This window comes from Sinohyriopsis cumingii, unplaced genomic scaffold (assembly GCF_028554795.1).
Source record: "Sinohyriopsis cumingii isolate HCF-2022 unplaced genomic scaffold, ASM2855479v2 utg002964l, whole genome shotgun sequence".
NCBI lineage: Eukaryota > Metazoa > Mollusca > Bivalvia > Unionida > Unionidae > Sinohyriopsis > Sinohyriopsis cumingii.
Window position 1 is genome coordinate 25662 of NW_028316353.1, and position 21345 is coordinate 47006.

Here is a 21345-nt window from a genome sequence, read left to right on the forward strand (position 1 = left end):
CTAATCAGCGATAGTCACAATCACCTGTATCATGTTTTTAGATTCTATTTCATATAGAAAACCAGTCAATTGAAGGAAGTTATACAATGAACCAATCACAGATAGTTTTACAAAGCGAAACGGGAATTGTTGCCAAGAACAACTGTAGGGAGCCAAAGCGAGTGTGTTTTCAAACGAACTTGAGCAAAGAATCCGTTTTCGACGTCATAAAAACTCAGAATGGTAATCTACACAAACAGTGATAACAACTGCTTTCTTTTATGTTGATTCTGTTCTTTCCTTATTGTGATATAGCAAGTTTATTGCCTTGTTGCTTATCCATCTTCGAGCGTGTTCATGCACAATCCATCGTCATTACAGTACCAGTATACCTGTACAGTACTCAGTATAGTATAGGTTTCATTTCATCCCATATTTCGCAGTAAGTGGAGAACAGCCTCATTGAATTTTGAAGCAACTTTTGGTTGACAAAAAAAAAAATGACTTGTAAAATGTGTTAGCCAAATTATTTGACAAGCTACAAGTTCGCGTCAGTAACTTAACCATTATTTCGCTTTTCAGAGTTATCTTTAATCCATTTTCAATACTTATTCATTAACATTAGAGTACCTCATTATCACATTTATTAACAGAATTTTACATATTGCACTTTGTGAAGTTGTACAGTGGCGTACATGCAGTTTTCAGTATTCTGTGATTATGTCTGTGCTGTTAAATGCAGTGCTAATTCTTATGATGCTTTTGTCGTAGCATATAATCACTGCCAAAGCACCAGTAACAAGGATAAACAACTGTTAAGTTTTATCTTTATACATTAGAAGTTATTTATGACATGCATTTATTAAATCCTGATAAAATACACTGCACATCTATAAAGGCACATACTTGGTACAGTACACATGTATTAACTTTTTAGATTAAAATGGTAGGTATATAAAACTGCAGATATCATTATAAGATTTTGTTTCAGCTAATTCATTGTTATTCCATTGTGGTGTCATTGTGTAGTTGCAAGCATCCAGAGTAGTTGTAGGACCTCTCTATATTGAACCTTGAAACAAAGTATATGACTAGCACATTAAATGTAATTCACAGTAATCAGGTTTAACAGAAGCTACTTGGCTAAATATCAAGAGCTTTTAAATTGCTTATCTGTCATACTTATGGCACAGACATGATTCTTGAATGAGGTAAAGCTTTATTTAGCATTATCGTTGTGACATTTTCCATTAGACATTTGTTGTTATATATATATATATATATATATATATATATATATATATATATATATATATATATATCTGTTTACTACCTCTGTATGTTGAGGTTAGTATATAGTCATAAATCAAACCAAACTCAAAAGCATAGATAAAGTTTGAAACCATACAGTTTGAACATTTTGTCTAAGTGTCTTTTAATTATTTATAGCAAAATTGTAATCTGATCATCATCAGTTTTAAATATTTGTTTAGTTGAAATTTTGTGTTTTTAGGCTGAAAGTGATGACAGATACTGTTTTATTGTGGAGTGGTATGACGCCTTTGCTGCTTTAATTAGAAGATACCAGTTCCTCTACTATAGCAAGGATAAGTCAGTTGAAATGGTTTGTATTGAAGTTATCCAATTGTGTTTGTACTCATTTGTTTTTATGTTAATTTGTTTGTGCTTAAAAGTTCTTTAAAACTTTGGTCAAAAGTTTTTCACCTGTTTATGTCTATTCATTGAATAGGTGATTCCTTGTGACATGATGGTGACACTGCCTTATTTGACCATGCAGCTATCTTTCTCTTGTTTGCCCCAAAACATTTTTGAAAGCTTTTTACTTGAAGCCATGGTCCATAATATCTGTCTCTTTGAAACACATAAAATTTAAGATACTGATTATTATTGTCAATTATAAACAACAAGAATATACAAATTCTCCATTCAAATGCAGATGAACAGAATCATTATTTCTTTTATGGTTTTAATTTGAGCCTCCTGTATTTAAAGGAAACAACTTTTCTCATGAAAGGATTAAGTGTTTTCTTCTGTCAAAGAAACTTTTGCAATGCTGTATACCACTAATAGTTCTATAATATCTTTGTAGATAATCTATTTCAGGTACAAGAAAAAGAAATGGTTGAGAGTGTATCATCATCCATATTTTTTTGTCAGAATTGAAATAAATTTCTCTTAGATTTGAATCACTTGCCACAAATTCAGTCAGTATACATCATATAAGATACTTCCATTCTTTTGTATTTAGATTTAGGCATGAACTGCTTATCGTAACTGTACTTAATAAGTGACTTGAATTCTTATTGAAAATTCAGGAAATAGTTAGAACATGGCAGTTCAAAATTCTTATGTATGATTCAATTTCTGATATATCTGTGACATTATTTTGGCCAAAAGCACTTTTAATTATTCCAAATATTATTCTAAGCATGTGGCCTGCTGTTTTTGTTTTGGTAAGAAGGTGATGTATAGCATCAAGCTTAAGAAATGAAAAGATGTACCTCGGTGAGATTTGCAATACTCTTATCAACTAATTAACACTAGAAACTGAAAGCTAACTCTTTCATCAAGCAATTATCATCAGTCATTTTAATTTGTCGAATTGTATGCATAACATAAAAGCCAGTAAACTGGAAATGTCCAGGAGTTCGGTCACTGGTATTTGTGTATATCAATAAGAATGTCCACATTAAAATCAAAAGTTGTCATGGGGTATTGGGGGTATGTGTTAAGCGTATCAGGATTGATAACCTATGAATGTGTAGGGAGAAAACTGTATTTCTTTTACTGGAAAGTGGAAATAATTTCTTTTCCTCATTTAAATGACAATATTTAGGTAATTCTGATGCCGTTTTTGCATAACCATATTATCTACATAATACTATACATCAATGTCTATATGGAGCTGCACCACTAGTATCTTCAGGACTTTTTCAACACAATACCAGTTGAGATCAATATCACATGGAAACCATCAAGCACCAAAACCAAGAACAGAGCAATTTAAAAAGAGCTTCCAATACTCTGGTACAGCTCTGTGGAACAAGTTTCCACTGCATGTAAAATCCGCTGAAAATATTTCAGTATTTAAGAAGAGATATCATGAGCACATATGTGTTTCTAATAGATAATGGAATTTAGTATTTTAATACTAAAATGTTAAAATAAGCTGCTATCTTTCATGTAATGCACATTGTTATACTCTCCTTTAAAGTGCCTCAAGGGAGAATAGTCCTTGACTAATGAGTCACCCTCTATAAATAAAGTATTATTGTTATTATTATTATTATCCCTTTGATCCTGTTGAAAACATGCACTTAACAAATATTGAACTCTTATTTATTATGCTCACTTTGACAAGTAGAATATGAAATATTGTGTCAGACATCAGTGTTCGAAAAATCAGATAGCCAGACACCCAGGGCCCCTCTACTTTTAGATTGTGCCTCTCCTGTATTCTAAGTTGGGTGCCCATCAGGCTTGTCAAAAGAATTATTGTTTGCCTGAGGAAACTTTGATCATGCTGATGAAATGTGTAAATGTATTTTCAAGATGTTGACATACTTGCCATAACTCTGAGTCATATCACCACTGTCCTACATAAAATTGAGATCTGGTTTTGGTCAGATAGAAGCATGGCATACTCCTAAACCCCTTGACATGGTCATGTTTTGAGAAAACACGATTTTCAGTAATCTTCAAAAATAGAAAAAAAAACAAAACATGACTTTCAGTATATGCCTGTGACATATAGCATATATAAATGGCAAATAGTCATGATTGGAGTTAGATGTAAAACTATCCCTTGGTCAGTTTAAATAGTAACAATTAGATGCAAAGAGGTCAGGTATAAACCACCATTTCACATATTACTTAATTGGCTCACAATAGCTAGTGAGATGTGTTTGAAGGATGCAGTGGCTGAGCCCATTGTGCTGATTGGCATAGGTAGGATCAGGAAGTGGAACAACTCATTATTGGTAAATCAAAGAGATGCTAGATGTGAGTACAAGAACAACAGTTATGACATACCATTGCCTTGAATGGGAATGTTTAAGCCGTATGTATTATATTTTTGATAAGTTTGTGAACAGCAGCAACGTTTCTTTGAAGTCAGATTTTACTGCTTATATAGAATGCAAAGCATGATCATTTCATTTGTCAGAATAGTGTTCAAGTGTAGTTCCTTTTTGAAGCCAATTTAGGAAGCAATTAGCTGTCAGCAAAGCCCAGCAATATAAATTTCAGAACTCTTGTTTGACAGAGTTTTACTTTGTGAAGCATGCCAGCAAAAACAAAAGGGGGGGGCTGTTAATTCTTTACACATATGGCAAACAACATATGTCGACTCGATTCTGACCAGGATTCACTCAGAAAGTCCAGCAGAGAAGTTTGAACACAAGGACCATCCAGTCCCTAGTGAGTGTAGAGATGAACACTAATGACACTTTCATTACCTTCCTACCCATTTGAACCCTATTGAATTTATATTCAAATTTCAGTCAGGGCTTGTGAGTTTATTTAAGTCACCAGCCCTGGGCCTGTGTCAAAAAAAAATTTCTGGAAATCAGGGAATAAATCATGCATATTTTATTCATTTAAAATGATTGCAAAGAATGACTCTTTATGAATATATCTTTGATGCTTAGAATGACACTGAGTTCACAGACTTGCTTCTTTAGAGATTAGTTCATGTTTAGTTCTTTATTGACAGTTCTTGAAGCAATTTAATTAATCTGTCATGTTATACTTCTCCAGAGTTACTGTCTTTACCTGCTTATATGTTGTATCCAACTGCAAACAACATAGACCCTTATCTGCCATTGCATAATGTACCGACAAATCAGGGTCTGTATTGTTTGTTCTACTAATTACTCATAGCACAACATAAATACCCAGATTTGTCACCACAATATGTGAAGGCAGACATGGGTCTGTTCAGTTTGCACTTGGACTTGATTTATAAGTAAGTATATACAGTTATTGTTGTCTCATTGTTTAGGTTGACATAAAAAATCACCGTATGTTCCTGAAGAGAACCAAAGTAGATGACATTGGTCTAGAAGATTTATACATTGGTAGCACAATAAACCTGTTCTCACGACAACTCACCTTTGTGGACTATGGAGATGACTTCACCAGAAACCGACTGACCATGAAAAAAGAGAAGTACATAATTATTTATACAACATGTTCAGAAATGCTGTGTAAATTGTTTTGGTTTAAGATAAGGAATGGATTGCATTAAACAGCTGATGTCTGTGTGTGTTTTGGCTTAAAATAACTAATGGATTATCTTACACAGTTCTAGTGGATGTGTATGCACAAATGCATGTATATTCCTTACCCTTAAATAGGTAACAATATGCATGTGTTGATTTAAGATAATAAATTAATTGTGTTAAATAGCTTCAGTGGGTTTATGTGTTTTTGGTTTCAGATAAGAAATGGGCTGCATTAAAAGTTCCCATTTGTGTATATGTGTTTTGATTGAAGATAAAAAAATGGATTGTGTAATAGTTACAATTTGTGTGCATGTGTGTGTTTTGGTGTAAGGTAAGGAATGGATTGTATGGTTCAGGAATGTTTTTTCAAGCACTGACAGTTACTCAAGTACTCGTTCCTATGACTTGCAATAGTTACTCATCCCTGTCCTCGTTATACTCAATACAGCACACTGCTAACACTTTTACTAAAAACAACACAGGTACCTGATTCATGCTTGATGCTAAAATGGGTCAAAACAATAAAAATATGTTCTAATACATGTCCCCTTAGATGAACGTATAGTAAGAGACAAGGTTTGTAACTCAAGATATTGCTCTTGCATGCATAGCCTTTGATTTTTTTTAATTGGGAATCACATTTACAGTGATACCTTTTAGTATTCTGGAACAATTTTATTGTCAATAAATGTTCCTCTCAAGCAGCTATCAAACATCATTATGAGTTAAATAAATTAGAAGTAAACAAACCAAAATGGCAAAATTTTATACTTTTAATCAGATCTGATAATTGTTATGCTTGTCCCACATCACCTGTATTTTCAAGAATGTGCTGCTTTTAATATATAGCCACACCAAAGCAATGAGGCAGCAGATGTTTATACAAGTATGTAATTACACTTCACAGGTAAAATATCAGTAGCTTACATTTGAAGAAAGAATTTTGAGTGGTCTCAATTTCCATCCACTTTTGTACTAAATTATCCATTTTGAGTAAATGTCCATTCTAGAGAGCTACTCATGGGTGCCATTAAAAAGAATACTGCTGATTGACCAAAATAATTAGAACATTTCTAGGTCATAGCTCCAGTTAAATTTTGACCAAGAACAGCATGCAAATGTAAACATTGGTGGAAATTGGATAAAACAGCTAAAATAATTATTTCCAGTGTAAGTTGACATCATTTCTCCTGTGCAAAAGTAATTTTATACTTACAAAAGAAAATATCTGCCAGTGTCTTCCATTTGCCATGATAATGTATTGAAAATATCAGTGACCTAGGCAAGTTTTTTCATTGCTTAATCCAAAAAAAATCACATAAATTTGGTGTTATGTTGGTTAATATCTCAGAGGTCTGACTTTTAAAGATGTGTGATGGCTTGTTGACAAGGAAATTTTCTAAACATCAGACTGATACCTAATTTACTGAAAAATGTCACTGCAAATCTGAACACTATAAAGAAATTGAGGTCTTGGTGTGAAACAGCCACAGAGTATATTCATGATTTTTATCCATTTTTTTAGTCTTAAGTTCTCATCCAGTACCTGTGTAAAAAATGGTGTTATTTATATTTGCAACATGTTCTAGATTGACAGCTTGTAGGTAAAGTAGGCAAAAGTTAACTATAATTGATGCACACTAAGTGATGTTAAGTGGTGTTGAAATTTAGAACTTATTAAGGGTAGAAAATACATTCAGATTTATTCTTGAGGTGTGAATCTGCATCACTTTGGCCTAGGGATGAGTATGTAGCGAAGTTTAATTTTACTTAGCCAATTTTAGCCTGCCCATGACAAGAGGAACAGTGGTGTTCCTCATCCCTAATATTGTGTTATAGAGTTCCATTATGTGTGTGTGTGTGTGTGTGTGTGTGTGCATTTTGGTTTAAGATGAGGAATGGATTGTAGATTCACAGTTCCATTGTGTGTGTGTTTATTTTGGTTTAAGATAAGGAACAGGTTGTGCTGAACAGCTCCACTGTATGTATATGATTTATATTCAGAGTTATTTACTCGTTCATTTTAAAGAATGAAATAATTATATGTATGTCAGTGTTGTAGCAAGAAATTTTGGGCTTCACATCCCACCCACATAATAATGGGGCCCTCTTCCCAATTAAAAATGTTGTTTGATGGAAATTTGGGTGGTGGTTACAGGGTTGCTTAGGCAGTTGCTACACAGCTGATGATGTACATGTATGAAGATATTTTCAACTTGCTGACTATTCATCAATCTTCCTCTGTGCTCATCTGTGTTTATTTCCTATTTCAGAACTTTGGGGATGATAAAACCTGATGCAGTTGCCAAGATGGGCTCTATTCTGGACCTGATATACAGCAGTGGCATGAAGATAACAAAATTGAAGATGTGTCACCTGAACAGAAATGAAGCTTTTGAGTTTTATCAAGAACATCAGGGAAAACCTTTCTTAGAGTGAGTGTCACTTTGCATATAACCCTACTATTACCATTTATACTTGCCTATAAAATGAGTCCAACTGCAAACTGTACAGACCCAGATCTGCTGTTGCATAATGCACTGGTAGATCTGGGTCTGTGCAGTTTGTTAGGAGTGATTAGTAGGACAAACAACATAGACCATGATCTGCAGGCACATTATGCTATGGCAGCTCAGGATCATTCTTGTTTGCTTTTTGTTGTTGTTGTTGTTGTTGTTGTTGTAGGGTTTAATGCCATTTTTCAGCACACGATAGGTTATACATGGTGGCCAGTATTAATGGTGGAGGAAGAACCCGAGAAATCCACGGAAAGAACCACCGACCCTCGAGAAGCTACTGGCAAGCTTTCTCACATACCCACATTGGCCGAATCCGAGACTCGAACCTACACAGACAGAGGTGAGATGGCAGTGATCCGTAATGGAGAGCGCTTTAGACCACTCGGCCACTCAGGGCACCCTTTTCTTGTTTGTATTTCGGCTCAACTTATAAGTGAGTATATACGGTATGTTCAGTATCATTCAATCAGCATATCAAATTGGTTTTTTCAAAAATAGTTTTTTATACCATGGTTGAAGCTTGATGTTTTTTTTCTAGTTAAATTAGGAGAAAAAATATTGTAGGAACGGAAGTGTAACTTCCATTATACCAAACTTCTTCATTATGAAGATTGTTTACTGTCACTTCACATTTTGTACTGTTGACAAAGACAGAACAGTTTTTGATATCTACATTTACATAAATACAAGTAATATTTTGTTGTATATGAGTTCATTAATAGAGTTAATCAAGGTTTCATTTACTGTTTATAATGTCTAATGAGCTACAGAAGAGAAAAATGAAATATTTAAATGCAACAAGAGTTGGTTGCAATATCACATTAAATTTGTTGCCTATTTTCACTTTACATGCTATCATATACCATTGTTTTGTTTGCTGCATTCATTTCATTTGTATGTTTTAAGATTCTCTATGTGTGTATTTGTGTGTGCACATGCATGAACAGTCTTTGTTTGGTGATCCATACCCAAAATTATCGTATTTCACTGGATTTATAATTCTAAGATGTTATTTTTTTATTTTGGTTAAACATGAAGTAACCTCTGTACCATTGTAGCAATCTCCTTAGCTATATAACAAGTGGTCCTGTGATAGCATTTGAGCTGATGGGTGAAGGAACTGTGGGAAGATGGAGAGAACTGCTTGGTCCAACAGACAGTGCTGTGGCTAGAAAAGAAAACCCAACCAGCATCAGAGCTAGGTTTGGAAAAGGTCAGTAATATATGGAACTTACCATATTTTCATGGTTTTAGATCACAAAACACTTGTCTGTCCCAAAACATACAGATGTTTCATTCATTGTCTCAGAACAAACATATGAATGAAAAATTAAAGTCCAAGCAACCACATCCACATATACAATGTAAGGCTATCCCATAAGTCACACAACATTGTAATCATACTTTATGCATTGATGAATGCAAAGTGACATTATTTGCCTAGTTTCTTCTAGATAGCAACAATTATCAAAAAAATGGAAACATTGAAAAATACATCTTTTCAAATGCAGCAACAGAATCTGCGTTGTTTTAATCTCTTACCATCATCTACTACCAATAAAAATAAACAAATAGTTTAAAATTGTCATGGTGTAGACTTTATAATGGTTTTCTCTTTTAATAAGGGTGATATATTCTTATTCTGCTTTTACAATTTGATTTGTTTTCTCTACATATGAGTAAACAAGTATTAAAAAAATATAATTTGTTATATCAGTGTCAGTGATCTAGATTTTCAACAATTTATTTTATGTTTGTAACTTTTCAAGGCTATTTTGGATGATAAGCAAGCCATTTTTCTGTGGATTCTCAAGTACTTTCTCATAAAACCCACAAATGTATTAATTAATTTGCTAATATTTCAAATGAAGAAAGTACAAAGACTACTATTGTTATTGTTGTTGTTGTGGGGTTTAATGCCATTTTTCAGCACATGATAGGCTATACGTGGCGGCCAGCATTAATGGTGGAGGAAGAATCAGAGAAAACCCCGGAAAAAACCACCGATCCACGAGATGCTACTGGCAAGCTTTCTCACATACCCACATTGGCCGAATCCGAGACTCAAACCCATACAGACAGAGGTGAGATGGCAGTGATATGTAACGGAGAGTGCTTTATACCACTCGGCCACTCGGGGCCCCTCAAAGACTACTAAAAAAAGAGAAACACATTTTTTTTATGCAGTGGTAGGGGCATACAGTGTTAACCCATGTATAGCTGCCCATCCATCACACCTTGGTTGAGTTTTTCATTTAGGTAGCTTCATGAACTGTGACAAGGCATACGTGTTCCATAAACAGTTTATTGTTTGAAGGAATATGGTTATCCATGATTCTGGCAATGAGATGGGGAGGGCATTTTAATTGTTTCCCTTATACATTTAAAGGGACTTTTATTTTTTTTAGGAATAGATAATAATCCAAAATAAAAGTCATGAGATACAAAAGATTGTTAAAGCCACATCCTATGATTTAAACAGGCAGTTAAAAACAAAGTTGCAGGCCACATTTGGCCAGCAAGCAGTAGGTTTCACATGCCTGCTTTACAGTGTTGGTCATAGTATCACAATGACGTTAATGTTTTCCATTATTTGGTCATTGATTACCTTACATGCTGGATCCTTTTATGTTCAAGTTATAAATTTGTATATTTAATTTCAGTTATATGTTTATTTCTTTATTTGTTCTTTTATTTTTACACACAGACAAGACCATGAATGCCTGTCATGGTTCTGACAGCGTGGCATCAGCAGCTAGGGAACTGGAGTTTTTCTTTCCCAGTGTTGGGCCTTCTCGTAAAAACACTGCCAAATTTGATGACTGCACATGCTGCATCATCAAGCCACATGCAGTTCTTGATGGTGAGTAGAAGTAATTCAGAAGCAAGCTGATTTTAAATTACACAAGTTGTTCTTCAATATACCCCATTGTTTGTGAAAGATTTAATTCCGCTTATTATGAGAGATGTTATGAGACAATTGTAATGACAAGAAAATATGTCATTACCAACCCATCCTAACACTACAGTATACACAATTCTTCATTTCATTTATAAGCCCCATAGTTTGGGACAGATTTAATTTGCCATATCATGAGACTTGTCAAGAGAGAAATATGATGACAAGAAAACATGTCAGAACCAAACTGATCCTTACACTACAATATACATAATTTCTTCATTGATAATTCCCATATTTTGTGAAAGATTTAATTGGGCCTGTCATTAGACTGGTCAAGAGAGAAATATAATAAGAAAACATGTCACAGCCAAACCCATCCTAACAGTACCATATTCATAATTTTGTCTTTGATAATCAATGATTTGTTTGAGCTGGCACCTCCATATTGTAAACAGCTGTATTTAAAATCTGTCCATGGTGTTCCTTGCAAATGATAATACATTTCTCATCTAGAGAGAAGTTTTTATTAGATGTGTAATGTGGATTTATTTTTCTTTATTTAATGTCAATAATTAGAATATTTGTTATTCTCTTCTGTTCATTAGGTAAAGCTGGAAAAATCATCAATGCCGTAACAGAGGCTGGTTTTGAGATTTCCATGCTGCAGATGTTTTTCATGGAGAAGGCTAATGCAGAGGAGTTTTATGAGGTTTACAAGGGAGTCGTTCAGGAGTATAATGCTATGGTAAATGAGCTGACATCAGGGCCTAGCATAGCGATGGAGATCAGGGCACAAAATGCACCTGTTGCTTTCAGAGAGATGGTTGGACCAGCTGATCCTGTAAGTTATAAGAATATCTAGACATCTGTACTGTGTAGAACACATTTTGCAGGTGTTGTAAGAGCCTTTTATGAAAATGCAAGGACCATTTATGAATTATGTTTATCTTCCATCTTTCCATATGTCTGCCTTTTCTGACCACCATAACTTGGCAAACATATAATGTATTGTAATGCCCTTAAGTAAAAAAATAACACATAACATGTACATGTATGTTTGCATAATAGTGTCTCTGTTTGCCTTATTCTTACACAGTTAGAGTACAGTTTCATAATTTTCTTCATTTTTGTATGGGTTGGATAATTTTTCAAGAAACGATTAAGAAATTTTAATATATTCTATAACATTATTTGTTAGAAATATCAACTCGGACAGTCTGACTTGATTTGCTTGCGTCAATGAAGGCAACTAAAACTACCACATCAAGATTATTTTTTTTAGAGTTGCCTCCCCTGAGAATAAGTTGATTACATTAGTAAGTGAATGTATGAAAATAGATGCATTTGAGAGCAGAAAACTGACTGAAGAGAAAATGTGTGTGTGTGATTTGGATTTTTAACGTAGCTTTAAAAAAAATTTTAGTCATATCACTATGATGTCTGCAGTGTGGCAGTTTATAGTGATGTCTAGCACTGGGGCATCATGCCGCAGACATGTAGCATGATGTCCCACCCAGTCACATTATCCTGACACCAGGCCGACCAGTCCTAATACTAACCTTTTAATGCTGAGCACCAAGCGAGGCAGCTGTTAGTACTATATTTATAAGTCTTTGGTATGACTCGGCCAGGGATCAAACTCATGACCTCCCGCATCCGAGGTGGATGCTCTAACCACTAGGTCACTGGAGCGGTCAACTGAGGAGAAAGTCAAGCAGGGAATAACTAAGTCAGAAGTCATTGCAAAACCTTGGAATAATTTCCAGATACATTTTGTACAGAGTTGTGTGGTATAGTTACAATGAACAGGTAATAGAACACCATAAAGGAACAGGAAGGCCTAGGAAACTCAATTCAGATTTCAGGAAACTTATAAAAATTTTAAGTCATGGAAATCTGACAAAAGTTGAAAGCATTATGCAGGAGATGATTTGGAGGAAAAGTTTTTATTGAAACCATAAAACTAAACTGCATCGAATGCATCAAGAAATAAGAAATTGAATTTCGTCAGAAATGTTGACATTAGTGTAAAAAGTGAGACATTCATCTTGGTGCTTAGGGCATCACTATAATGACTAGGTAGTATTTTCTTCACTGATGAAAGAACTGTCTTACTTTATCCTAATAGCATCAAAATCTGGACAAAAGATACATCCAAAACAGGGTCCTGAGTTTCATATGAGGCTGCCATTTCATTGCAGGCACCCACCCTTTGTGCATATTCATAGAAAATAAGACAAGTGAATGTTATGTGGACATTTTAAATGAAAATTGATGTTGTTTACCTACAGCACAAGTTTTCATGATGATTCCTAAATCTTTCAATAGGTTAATGACACCAAACACATTACTATCTACACAAGCACCTGGTTAATAAAAAATATTCCTGTCCTAGATTGGCCAAGCCACATTGCTGGTATTTGCCCAGTTTAAATTTTTTTGGCATTATTAAAGGACAGTAATATTAAGAAAATGGTTATAGATAAAAGAAATGAAGGGAGAAGTGGTGCAGTATTGAGACAGTATGACCCATGATTTCATATATAATTTTATTTCATACATAATTTAATTGAAAGTTCACCTAAGTGTATCAAAGCCTGTGTTGAGTTACAATATACACTAAATAAGTATTGACTTGATTTTCTGTTGTCAAACAGGATCCTTTGCTTTCTGTTTTATATTGAATTTTGACATTAAATATATTTCTTGTTTTCTTCTTAGGTAAAAGTTGTGATTCTGTAGACAGTTTTTCTAATTAAAACATGCTTTGTTATAATGTAGTTCCAGATATAACATGGTACTGTTTTCAATACCATTACCAAAATTGTACAGATTTTTAAAAAATTAAAAACTTGTGAATTTTCAACATTAGCTGACAAGTTTGCATGAAACCGTTGTACTTGAAATGTTCTATCAAATGTATGACAAATAACATGAAGCTTAATATTATATCTTTATTTCCTTTTTAAAACATTGTATTTCACTTAATTAAATGCACAAATACCCTGTCTGACTCACAGTCTATATCCTCCATACCACCACCTCAAAATAAATAAATAAATTGCCAGCTCTTATACTCATTAAATAGACAAAGAGCTCTGTTTGGACTCATTTTGGCATTACAGTCATTAAGTGGGCAAAGACCTCTATTTGGGCACATTTCGACTTTGAATGTATAATCATGACATTTATAATTCATTATCAATGTGTTGTGGATGCTTTGATTGCATGAAATATTATGGATCAACTGCTGTATTAATCTTTCCACTTGAATACGTTGTCATCATTATTTATCCTTTAGGTGCAGACTCTTGTCTCTTGTCTGGACATACACACAATCCTTCTCATTTTTTCACACTAAGGTAAAGGTTGGACAAATTATTTATTATAATAAAACTTTAGGCTTGATGAATTACACTGACAGCTTGGTAGCAATATTTATCAGTACCTAATTACAATACAGTCAGTCATTTATGTGGCAATTACGGCTATTGAGTGCACACCACTAATCAGCACAGAGTTTACCTTAGGACTTGAAACTGAAGAGTCATTGACTCATTGGCTGAAATTCCCAAGATTCAGAATTTGACAATGAAGAATCAAAATCCTAAACCCCCGAGTCATGAAAGCAATGTGGAGAAAGTAAACACTTTTAAGACTCATTTACATTTAGTGACAAACATAGGCATCAGTCTTCTTTAATACAAAGAAAACATAATTATAACATGATACATCAAAGAGTTTTGTCAAAAAAACAAACAACACAATTATAACATAAAACATCAGAGAGTCTTGTCTTATACACAGACAACACAAAACATAAAGAGGAAATTTGAACATCACATGTTAAATTGAAATGCATTATTTATATCAACCATAGGAAAATATTTGGTGTTATCAATAATGAATCAATACATGTTTTGCTTGAAACAGCATACTCTGTATATCATTACTGACAAATCAATACGCTAAGAACACGCATCGATTTTCTTCTGTACATCCCTAAATGTTAGTGTGCCTTTTAAAGAGATGTGTTTCCATTTGTTACAACCATATTCATTCTCACACACTGAGTCTGTATCCTGCTGGCGTTTCCTTGAGAAGTAAGTCAAAATATTCCTGAGCCATGGTGTTTATATGCAGTAGTTAAATTTGAACATCAAATTTGATACATCATGATGTCACGCAGTCAGCAATAGAATGATGTACACAGTAATGTTGAAGAAATTTTCAAATTGGGGAGAATTCACTTATGTACCAGAAGTATGACCAATTGATAGAGAATCAACTGAAGTAATTATTTACAAAACATTTTTGGTAGAGAGATAGTATAACATCATCAAAACAAACAGTTTATGGCTTATTGGCTTCTTTAATAGACAGGCTTCACTGCAACTGGATTAATGAGATAATAAACCCAAATAAATCTCCATTGTTAGCAACAGCCAGTTTTGTATAATTGGTCATAGGGTAAATTATCAAGCCCATGTTAGTGGGAAGTGAGATATAACAGCCATGTTTCTGCTGGCCTCAGACTCTGTGAGCCCATTTTGGTCATAAATGAAGAAAGCAGTCCACTGTACAGACTTGCCTTCATATAGGAAGCATAATGCATTTGCATTTTCTTTTTGATCCGTAGGAAATTGCTCGTCACCTACGGCCTCGGACATTACGAGCCCTCTTTGGTGATGACAAAGTGAAGAATGCGGTTCATTGTACAGACCTGCCAGAAGATGCTTTATTGGAGGTAATGTTTTCCTGATGACAGTTTTTGAGAAAAGTTGTAAAATTAGAAGGTCATTACAAATGCCTTGGAGAGAAATACAATGAACTTGTACAGTATAATAATTTCTTTTCAGTAGCTTTAACTTCATCAAGATGTCACTTGGTTTAGTTTTATAAAACATACTTAAGTTACCACTGATTCTAAATTTATATGTAACTAACATAAAACATATTTAAGCATGTGTAACACGCATCAGTCTGCAAATATCTGGAACCCACATCTCCAACAGTGTGCTGTGCCAACAGAGGTTCCAGTCTGAACTATTCTAAGGTACCATACATGTTAAGTTTTATGAACTGGTAAATCTCATATCTGCTGATGTGAAGCAGAGGTCATTATTATAGGTTTACTGGTTCATATAAAATATTACCCAGAGTAACGATCTTAATTGTTTCATTGCCTGATTTAGGGAAACATGTCAAAATTCAGTTTGAATCAGTGGAGTGAAACAGTGCCATTTAAACCGCTGCGTGACACAATAAAAATATGATATCATGACTTTTAGGTATTATGAATCTTAAAAATCACAAGACATTGTGTTAGCTGATGGAAAAGCATCTCTGATGGGAATCGTAATGATATGTAATGGAAGATCTTGGTTTACACTTTGAGATGTAAATATCTTTGATTTCATTGGAGTTTCTGAGTTTTAACTGAAAATCTGCATTCTGAATTATGATGCCTTTTCTTTAAATATTGCTGTGTTTACTTCATGGTAAATTGATATTTTAAGTGGTAAAAGGTTTTCAAGATAAGAAAACATTATGTCACTGATTCTGGTGACTGGTACTTGTATTTTCCTCACTGTCAGATACAGTACAGGAAAATTTAATACAAGTCTTCAGTCAAACCTTTCAATAGCAGACACCCATGGGAAAAAGACCAAACTGAATATTTTATTTCAGGTGACCTCAGAATGCAGCTTCACTGTTCATATTTGGTTCTGGAACAAATAGCATGCACTGAATACTATTATTATTATCATTATTATTCTTATTCTATTATTATTATTTCAGGCAATTGGCAAATTTTCTATTCAGAGAATTCACTATATGAATTATCATTCATTAATTCTTCGCCTTTGACTTGTTGACCAAATTTTGTGCTTACAAATTTATGCTGACTTTTCATAATATTATAATACTTTTTTTTATTGTTGTTTCTTTACTCACAATAATTACAGTCTTTTTGTATGATAGTAAGGTGCTTTGTTTGAAAGCAGAATTTCATCTTTTGTATTATAAGCAATATTTAATTGTAGGAATAGATTATAGGAATATTGATCCCAGATTTATTATTTAGCAGTAAACACTGATATAAATTCTTAAAATAAGTCAAATTTGATAAAATTAAGCAATTTCATGGTAAAATTAGTCACCCACTATTCATTTCTGATTAATAAATTAGTACATTGATGATTGTATTCTTCACCTACCCACTCCCAGAAAAGGAATATGGATTTGGGGGTTGGTGGGCTATAAAATGATAATTTGCCACAAATGTTGACCCAACCAACAAATTTGCTAGCAATAGCTAGACCTTATTCAAATTCTTAAAATAATGCAACAGGAAGGTTAGTCAGTTTAAAGTTACACTGACTTATCGGCTTGAGTACGGTAAATAAAGGCATGATCATGCATGTTCATACATCATTTCACGTAACATATCTTTACTGAGTCAATGTCTTTCTTGGTAAAGGAGACATTTTAATTTCCATGGTTGTTACTCTAGAGTAAACAGTAAAGAAGCCACCATTTGATTATGAATCCCCTGGGTATTGACTGCAGAAAGAACCTGAGCATTTAACACATGAATTTTACTCTGGAAATTTCAAAGAGGGAAATGGAAATGACAGTAAGATCAGGTGACTGTTATATAAGGGTAATTGTTAGGGCAAGCTTGACTGTATACCCTTGAGTCACATGGGAAAAATGGAAGCCAATTAAAAACCATAAGATTTTGAGTTGCAATCAACAAGATATATATTTTTTTAACTTGGAAGAATACTTTTTTATGTTCCTATATTCACCAAGTCACAAGTTTTGCATTTTGAAAGGTCTATACAAGTGACATTGATCCACTATATTGAGTTTGTCTAGCAAGACATTTGATTTGAAATTCTCTTTTTCAAGTTCTAGAAAAAATATTGCTATGAATATCAACATTATAATTCAAATAGTTGCTTGCAAGGCATAACATTTTTTCTGCTAAATAGAGGCCATATAGAATATGATGAAAACTGAGAACCATATACAATATGATGAAAACTGAGAACCATCTCATTTTTCAAGTGTTCACATTATACAGTGATTCACAAGATAAAGTCCTTAGTAATGTGGACATCATACAAAAACAAGTATGGTAAAGTTAATTGTTCAGTAATATGGACATCATACAGAGTTTAAGATAATAAAGTTAACTGTTTGGTAACATGGACATTTATTCAGGGGAAAATGGGATAAATTTAATTGTTCAATAATGTGAAAATTATACAGGGATTAAGATGATAAAGTTAACTATTTGGTAACATGGACATTTATTCAGGGGAAAATGGGATAAATTTAATTGTTCAATAATGTGAAAATTATACAGGGATTAAGATGATAAAGTTAACTGTTTGGTAACATGGACATTTTTTCAGGGGAAAATGGGATAAATTTAATTGTTCAATAATGTGAAAATTATACAGGGATTAAGATGATAAAGTTAACTGTTTGGTAACATGGACATTTATTCAGGGGGAAAATGGGATAAATTTAATTGTTCAATAATGTGAACATTATACAAGGTTTAAGATAATAAAGTTAACTGTTTGGTAACGTGGACATTTATTCAGGAAAAATTGGGATAAATTCAATTGTTCAGTAATGTAACATTTTATACAGGGATAAAGATGACAAAGTTCATTTTTTTTAACAATATGAACAAAGAAGAGGAATAAACATAATACCATTAATTGTACTGAGATAATTGTAGTACAGTGATAAAGTTGAAAAATTAATGCTTCATTAATGGAGTGACCTCTTACAGAAGCTTTGTTGTTTAGCATTTATCAGAATGAAATGTCTAAAGCATGATTCACATGAAAAGAGATTAAATTTCTAAAACAGTTCTGTCCTTTAACATAACAAGAGAACAAAGGTTAACTACTAATGTTTTTATTTTATTTTACAGGTGGAATATTTCTTCAAGATTCTTGATCGTTGATGTCAAACATGGAACTGAAGACTCGTTTTTTATGAACCTTAAAATCTTTTTACTGTGATACTTGGTCAAGACTGTTTCTCCTGCTTTGACACAAACCCTGATATAAAATTCATTCCAGGAAACACATGATTTGTGTCTTTGACTCAAATAAAAATTGTGGTTAGTTTAAAAAAACAATATAGATTACATTGACATGCATATGCATTTCTACATTCTCATTCATTCTTGTGCATATAGTCTTAGTTCAGTCATTAATGTTAGGCTGATTTTCAGGATGATATAAAAAAATTAAAAAGATTAATTGACACTAATTAAACAAATATATACAATCAAGGATCCTAACTGTTGTACTTGGACAATAAGGAATTTTTGTTTCTCTGTACATATTTACAATATTTCTCATGATGAAAGATGTGCATGTGTGTATTTTTGGGGTGATGGGGGTCAGCCATCTAAATTTTTGGAAAAGTTGGGCTAATCATTTTGCATAACTTTGTTAGATAAAATCTTTCTACAATTTTGGAAAAGTGGGTGGGGTTAGGTTTTTTATCAATCATGGGCTTATCTTTTATAAGAGATAAGCAGTTTGATTACATTATCGGTCCCTGCTGTTAAATTTTCCCAACTTTTATCTAGAAGGTACATGTATTTAGTTAAATAAAAGCTTGATATTGGCTTGCATTGTTCCCATAATAATTTTGTCAAATCATTTGGCATAATATAGCCTATGCTGTCAAACATGCTACTATAAAACAGAGCATTACAAAGCAGGTGTCTTAAAATAAATCATGAGACGTAGAAAACAGTGAAGAGGAATCGTCATATAATTTACTCAAAGTAGATCTCTCCTTATCCTTCAGTAAAGGATGTAAAGAAAAAATAATAATAATAATAATAATAATAATAATATTTATCCATGGTGACATAAGCATCTAGCAGCTAGTTTACATTATGGCCATGGAATTAAAACAAATATACATGTAATTAGTAAACATCTACAAGGTTAACATCTACTGCACATCAAAATGCAAATTTAACAGAAGTTAATATAAATTATATAGGGTTAATATATTTTTATCATATAGCTATATCAAATCTATCACATACAAATGTTATGCAGTCATAAAATCAGGAGGCCTCATTAAAATAGTTGCAGAGGAATAATATTAAAAGAACAAACATTCGGGGTATACATTATTCCAACTTTGGGTATATATAAATTTTTCACTTGGCAACGTACTCCTTGTGCTAATAAAATTTTAACTACCAAGTCTGAACTTCGATATACATAAATCATTGTTTTCACTTGGACATGTGCTCCTTGTGTTAATGTTCATTGCAAACTGAAAATATTGTGTACTTTCCATATATATAAATCATTGTTTGCAGTTGACCGTGTACTCCTTCTGCTATTGTTCCTTACAAATTGAAAAACATTAAGCTACTCTGGTGCTAAATTATTTAAAACCTTGAAAGAAAGAACAGCTTTTCTAAAAATAATATAATCTATTATTAGCATCCAGCTAAGAGTGTTGGACAGAGATGATGTTAAAACATTTGAAACATTTGAAATTGCCTTGCCAGTTTTTTTTATAAGGTGTATGGTTTTTCATATAAGAAGAATTGCAGAGTTCTCTCCACACTAGGAAAGACAAAAAAAAACCTTTTCATAATTCCTATTTCCTTTTACATGCTTAAAAGTGAATGAGTGCGATAAAAATATGTAAATTTCTTGGAATTAAACGAACTTAGGAGAAATTTGTCACCATGAGTAATATGCCATCAGAAATAGCAATCCTTTTGAGGCCTCCTTGTGATTTTTCAGTACATAATGTAGATATATGTACAGCATATGCATATATATATATATATATATATATATATATATATATATATATATATATATAAGGAAACAAAACATTTGTAATTTGTTTTCATGTAAATTTTGTTCTTTTGGTCTGCTGTTTTGGCCTTTACAAGGCAAATCCATGCAAGGAGTTGTATTACTCACTATCTGCATTAAAATTTTTGACTTATGTTAGAGGCATTATCAGTGTGTTTTATTTGTATAGAGTTAACTACAAACTATGAACTGGAACTCCAAAGATCATCTGTCTTGCTTACTTGACAAATATTTAATCCAAAGACAGTATGGACATTGTCTCATCAAAAGTATGTCACTGAATGTCTATTTTATGGTGAGGAATATCAGGCCCTATGATGGTTTCAAGGTTCCTTGATGCATAAGTATCCTTAATACAGAGTGACTTGTTGAAATCATACAAGAATCACGTGAGTTTAGATGGTAGATCACACTAACCTACTTTTGGTAGAGATGTGTACCTATCAAATTGAATGTACCCATAACGTTTTGTTACTTACCCGTAAAAAAAAAAAATAATCACAAAAGTATCTATAAATACAGATATATGAAAAAAATTTAGATAAGCAAACAGCATTTTGGATTTGAATAGGACAGGATTTTAATTTTCCTTTTGAAAGTCAGTGGATATTTTGGGTCAAAAACTTTGCGCAATAGCAAAAGTGGTAAGTGGTAATATGCCCCAGTCCCCAATAAAGGCTGTTTGATATAGGAATCTGAGAAAATACACCATGGATTCATCGGTTTTCCATTACCACTGTTCATGGATTTCATAGATGCTTAAATATCTGTGCAAGATATAATATTAATCTTCTTGTAAATGT

The 21345-nt window shown here is 33.0% G+C and overlaps 1 protein-coding gene across 1 annotated transcript; it reads left to right on the top strand.

The window, feature by feature from the left end:
• The first annotated feature begins 104 nt into the window (after positions 1–104).
• LOC149769947 (nucleoside diphosphate kinase 7-like) lies at positions 105–20680 on the top strand. Its single transcript, XM_089949626.1, has 9 exons — positions 105–222; positions 1493–1603; positions 5003–5169; positions 7499–7660; positions 8803–8957; positions 10452–10607; positions 11252–11487; positions 15286–15393; positions 18607–20680. The coding sequence occupies exons 1-9, from the start codon at positions 220–222 to the stop codon at positions 18637–18639; spliced, it is 1131 nt and encodes a 376-aa protein (XP_089805752.1). The 5' UTR covers positions 105–219; the 3' UTR covers positions 18640–20680.
• Positions 20681–21345: the final 665 nt, after the last annotated feature.

Excerpts from the sequence above, each read along its gene's own strand:
- LOC149769947 (XM_089949626.1), top strand. Across the intron at positions 1,604-5,002 it reads AGGATAAGTCAGTTGAAATG|GTTGACATAAAAAATCACCG; the intron begins GTTTGTATTGAA and ends CTCATTGTTTAG. Across the intron at positions 11,488-15,285 it reads TGGTTGGACCAGCTGATCCT|GAAATTGCTCGTCACCTACG; the intron begins GTAAGTTATAAG and ends TTTGATCCGTAG.